General features: G+C 52.2%; 1 protein-coding gene across 1 annotated transcript in view; it reads left to right on the forward strand.

Moving 5' to 3' along the window:
- The window catches only part of marchf9 (membrane-associated ring finger (C3HC4) 9), a gene marked incomplete at both ends in the record, with an annotated part of 17,619 nt that extends 12,357 nt beyond the window's left edge, over positions 1-5,262 (forward strand). The window contains one exon of the mRNA XM_084332693.1: positions 5,243-5,262. Within this exon, the coding sequence (XP_084188819.1) occupies positions 5,243-5,262 (20 nt within the window). The remainder of the gene's footprint in view (positions 1-5,242) is intronic.
- Between the last annotated feature and the right edge of the window lie 365 nt (positions 5,263-5,627).

Consider the following 5,627-nt stretch of genomic DNA (forward strand, 5'->3'; position numbering starts at 1 on the left):
AGATGAATACAGCTGGGCCCTCTGGTGGACGGTAGCTGCCGGTCCACAACGAAGAGACGTGAGGCGACCTCACTCGGGGTAGAGCGCCGTCTCACCTGGACTCCTTTCCGGGGGGTAGTTCCAACACTCAGCAGTGTTGGCCGTTATCCATGGAATAATCAAAGCACCCAAAGCATGTAGATAATCCAAGCCGTGGAAGGCTCGCCGTCGTCCGGGTAAAGTAATCCAATGTACAGGTCCACTCGTCCTGGCCCGGAGCTCCTCGGATGCAAGCACCACACGTGGTCTGCCCAGCCTGGTTAAGACTCCAGATAACGTCAGGAACGATGGGGGTACTGCTCACTTTATAACTCTAACCGAACGATGCACCATACATAATAGACTATTATTAACTTAATAGAAATACGTCCAACTCGACGGTATAGTGCCAAACTATGACAATTCAACTATTAATCCACACGATGTCTCAATGCCTATTCTGAGGCCAAGTAGGCCTTACTACACCACACGTGCGTCGTGGGTGAGGCTTCGCGTCTGTTACTAGGTTGGAGGGTAAAGGACTAATGGACTAAAAGAAAGTTCTACTTTACTTGCGCCATATATATATGCGCTGTGAACAAATAGTACCATTCGTATTTCGCCAGACGTATTCCTACGCGGAACCGGGCTTGTAACGACATGTTGGTCGGCACGATTGAACTTGAACCAAGGGGCATGGCTGCTGGCGCCAGGTTCTCGTCCAATGGTAGAATGAAACTATTATGGGCTGTTAGTAGACTAAAGGGATATTCAGTGCATATTGTACAAGGAATATACAGGGGATATCAAACGATATACAAATACTATTAAATATATATCCATAAATAAATATATATATTCGGTTTAATCTGATCCTTCACAACAGCCGCCCCCTAATTAGTCCCACCTAATTAGCTAAGCAGAGACAGATTAACCGCACTGTCTACCACTCAAGGTCCGCTGTAAGGGTCAGTCAACTCACAAAGTCATGGGGTCATGGTCATCATCGATAGTGTCTGGGAGTCTGGGCAGTTCTATTAGCCTCGCCACGGGTCGTGTGTAAGTTCGCCCTTGGACGAGCACTTCAGCTGCTCGGACCTTGCCATCGGCACCGGTGATCACTTTGCTTACGCGGCCAGCCGGCCACATAGCTCTGGGTAGTGACTGGTCGACAATCATGACGACTGTTCCTTCTGTCAAATTGTCTCTCTCTTTTACCCACTTCTGGCGGGTCTGTAGAGACGGTAGGTAGTGGAGTAGGAAGCTGTTCCAAAACTTGTCAGCCAATACTTGACTGTACCTCCACATTCTTCGGCCGTTCGCTTCTTCAGGCCTGTACATTGTCTGGGGTAGCGCGGGGTCCAGCCGCCCCATTAAGAGTGTGTTGGGGGTGACTGGGTCGACATCTGCTACATCACTGGAGACGTAGCCGAGGGGCTTGGAGTTCAATACTCCCTCGATCTCCGTGAGGACTGTCATTAGGACTTCCTCCGCCACAGTCTGGGCCCCAAGCACGGCGTACAGGGCTGTCTTTATAGAACGTACTTCTCGTTCCCAGGTTCCACCGAAGTGGGGTGCGTTCGGGGGATTAAACTGGAAGTCAATCTGGGATGGAGCGAGGTGGGTCTTAAGTTCTGGGCCCATAGCTTGGAAGCTCTCTCTCAGCTCTCTTTCTCCGCCTTTGAAGTTTGTCCCGTGATCAGACAACAATGTAGACGGTTTTCCTTTCCGTGATGTGAATCTTCGGAAGGCCATAAGGAATGAGTCTGTGCTCATGGTCGGAAGGAGTTCGATATGGATCGCTCTGGTGGTCATGCATTTGAATACAATACCCCACCGCTTCTCGGTTCCTCTTCCTCTCTTTATATACAACGGGCCAAAACAGTCCATGCCTGTGGAGTGGAATGGCTTGTCGCCGAGTCGGAGGCGACAGGGAGGTAAGTCAGCCATCCGGGGTATGCTGGGCTGCGCGCGCCACTTTCGGCAGTCTAGACAGGTTCGCTGGAAGCGTCGCACCGCTTCTCTTCCTTGAAGTATCCAATAGCGACGTCTGATCTCCGCGAAGACTCTCTCTGCTCCTGCGTGGTGTACATCCTCGTCGTATTTCTTTATGATCAGCTCTGTGACCTTGTGTCGGCTGTTCAAGACTATCGGCTACTTAATGTCATCCGGTAGATCGGGGGCTCTCCGCAGGCGACCACCCACTCTGATGAGATTATGGGCGTCGCTCTCGGGTGCCAGGTGGAGCAGTCTGCTGTCTGATGGGACGGGCTTTCCTCCCTGTAGACAGTCTAGCTCATCGGGGAACGAGTCTCTCTGGGCTCGTTGTAGTAGAAGAAGTTCTGCTTCTTCGTAGTCAGCTGCTGAAATGTCAGTGGTGGACTGAATCTCTGGGTGGTGCCACAGGAATGTCTTTAGCTGCGCACTCTGTAGGGTAATGCAGTCATCTATGTTGGGGTCTGTGGAGGCGACTGTGCTCAGTCCACAGAACATAGGTTTCTTGTTCTCAGCCTCCTCTTTACTTGCTTCCCGTGGGGTGGGCGTAGGCCACTCTCCTTCCGGGAGCTTGAGGAACTCTGGTCCGTCACTGTAGATGTTGTGACGGGTGAGGTCATCTAGGGACATTCCCCGGGTGATGACGTCAGCTGGGTTGTGTTTGGTGTCCACATACCGCCAGCTCGCTGCTTCTGTTAACTCTTGAATCTCGGTGACTCTGACTCCCACGAAGACTTTGTATCTGCATGAATCAGACTTGATCCATGTGAGTACTGTCGTGGAATCTGACCACAAGATTGTTCTGTGCACCGGAATGGTGAGTTCACGTTGGATTAACGTGGCTAGATGCGCTCCTGCTAGGGCTGCGCAGAGCTCTAGACGCGGGATAGATTGTTGCTTTCGTGGGGCTATTCTTGAGCGAGCCAGGATGAAAGCAGTGTGTATCTCTCCTCCCTTCTCTTGGGCACGCAAGTAGGCCACCGATCCATAGGCTACTTCGGAGGCGTCACTGAAGACGTGTAGATCCATCTTGCATGTCTCTGGCCTCACCGTGGGTGGGAAGTAGCTGCGGCGTATATTGACGCCTGGGAGTGAGCGGAGTTCCGTCTCCCACTCTCTCCATGTGGAGGCAAGGTGTGCGGGTATTGGGTCGTCCCAGCCCTGGTCCTTGTCCCATAGTGCTCGTACAATCATCTTTGCCCTGGTGGTGTAAGGTAGAATACATCCCAACGGGTCATATTGTCTGGCGAGTGTTCTGTACACACTCCGTCTGGTGGTCGGTATCGCCGTCGACCTTCCCTGCTCTGGAGTCAGGGGTTTGTGTCTATAGTGGAGCGAGTCTGTTTTGAAGCGCCAGACTAGTCCTAGTGTCATTTCTTGGGCTTCTCCTGGGATGGTCGCCATCCAGGTCTCGCTGCTGGCAGCCTTGTCCGCGGGGGAGAGGCTGCGCAATACGTGCGGGTCGCTGCTGGCCCACTGCCTGAGATCAAAGCCGCCTTTGATCAGGGAGGCGCGTAGCTTGATTAGGAGAGCCTCGGCTTCTTCTTGAGTCGAAACGCTTTGTAAACAGTTGTCCACGTAGAAACTGTTCTTCACACTGTGTCGGACCTCTTCATCTGCTGCTGGGTCCTCTGCGACGTGTTTCTGTAGTGCAAATGTAGCACAGCACGGGCTGCATGTGGTTCCGAAGGGGAGTACTTCCCACTGGTAGATGGCTGGGTTCTCATCTCCGATCCTCTCTCTCGATAGGAACCGCAGCAGGGGCTTGTCCTCCTCCACTAGTCTCACCTGCAGGAACATCCCTTTGATATCCCCGCTGATAGCCACCTTGTCCTGGCGGAAGCGCAGTAGCACGCCCAGTAGGGAGGGGCCGAGTGTGGGGCCGGGCAAGAGCTCTTTATTCAGATTTTGGGATCCGATCTGGTAGCTGCAGTTAAACACAATGCGATCCTTGCCGTTGTGGTGGACCTTGTGGTGCGGCACGTACCATGATTCGGTCGTCTGATCGGCCTCTTTAATGTTAATCTTTGTCACGTGTCCCGCTGTGATTAGCTTCTCAATCTCAGCGCGGTACACACTCTCTTGAGCGGGGTCTTTGGCTAGGCGCCGCTCTGTGTTCAATAGATACCGCTCCGTGGCGTCTTTCTTTGCGTGAAAGGTGGGCATTCCCTCTCGCCTCAGGAGTGGAGTTGCGTATCTCATCACTCCGCCGACTGTGACTCTCTTTGTCCCTTGCTCGAGTAGGTTGATGGCGTAAATGTCTTCTTTAGAACGAATATCTTTCTTTTCGTTCTTAAAGGGCATTGTCTCTAGTGTCCATAGCCTCTCGACATGCTGCAGGAGAGTGGTGTCTTCTTCTGTCGTTCTGGAGTGGAGGCAGCTAGTGGCTGCTGTTCGGTTGAGAGATTTAGCGAGGGGGCCTTGTAGTGTCCACCCTAAGCGGGTCTCGACTGCTGCAGGACAGCCTCGGGGTCCTGTATGGACCCGGTCAATCGGGACTATGAGTTCTGCATGGTCGGAGCCTATCAGCAGGGTCGGGGTGGCGCCGTCTATGAGCGGGATAGGTAGTTGACGCAGGTGCACATATTTATCCATCAGCTTGGCGATGGGGTAGGTGTACTGCGATAGTCCTATTTCTTGGCTGGTGAAAGCATTTGTAATCCTATACCGTCGCTCTGGCTGCCCGCTTGCTGCGATAGTGAAGGAGACATTCTCGCCTTTTATCGTCTTTAAATCTCTTCTTATTGTCCGAATCGTCATTTGGTTCTCGCTCCCCCGCAGTCCCAGCTGGGCCGCAGCGGACGCGAGCAGAAGGGTCTTCTCTGACCCGTCATCAAGGACGGCGTAAGTGTCCATGACTTTATCTTGGTAGCTCAATGTCACACGGACTACCTTTAAGAGCACTTGGGCGCCGCTGCTGCTGGCGGGGTCAATGTACATGACACTTGCCCTGGTGCCGCTCGATGGTGCAGGTGCAGGCCTTCTTCTGTTACTGTCGTGTAGTATATCTAGATGGGCTCCGTCACACCGACTGCACCTTTTCTTTAGGCGGCATTCGGCTGCCATGTGACTGCGCGCACATCGGTAACAGCGCCTGTTGGACTTTATCCATTGACTCACTTCTTCTGCATTCATCTTTGTGAACAGGTCACATTGTGACAGCCAGTGTTCCTTCTCACAGTAGGGGCACATTCTACTTTTTCTTCAATATTCCTGACTTCCCACTCAGTCAATCAATGGATCAACTAGTAAGCTGGAGTTTTGCAGCAGTGGATCTAATCTTCTCTTCAAGAAAACAAAGTGCGACCGAACCATTATGTCCGACAGGGACATTCCAGGCCGGGTTTGCAATTGACAGTTGGAATAATTGGCGATCAATATGCCTATATTCTATTGAGATTGAAGATGTTGAGGATCTGTATCTCCTCGTCATCTTCCTGATCGGTTGGGGAGCGATCGCAATTTGGATTTGGATTTGCTGCCGTCAAGTAGTAGCACGATTGGAAAATGCCCACATTGAACTGACAAAGCGGCTCGCTCAACATACAGCCGATGAACAATGTAGGGGTCAAATAATGTTGGGGGTCGCGCAGGACATTAGGACCGCGACAAAG

Source organism: Notolepis coatsorum (genome assembly GCF_963971535.1).
Source record: "Notolepis coatsorum genome assembly, chromosome: 17".
Classification (NCBI taxonomy): domain Eukaryota; kingdom Metazoa; phylum Chordata; class Actinopteri; order Aulopiformes; family Paralepididae; genus Notolepis; species Notolepis coatsorum.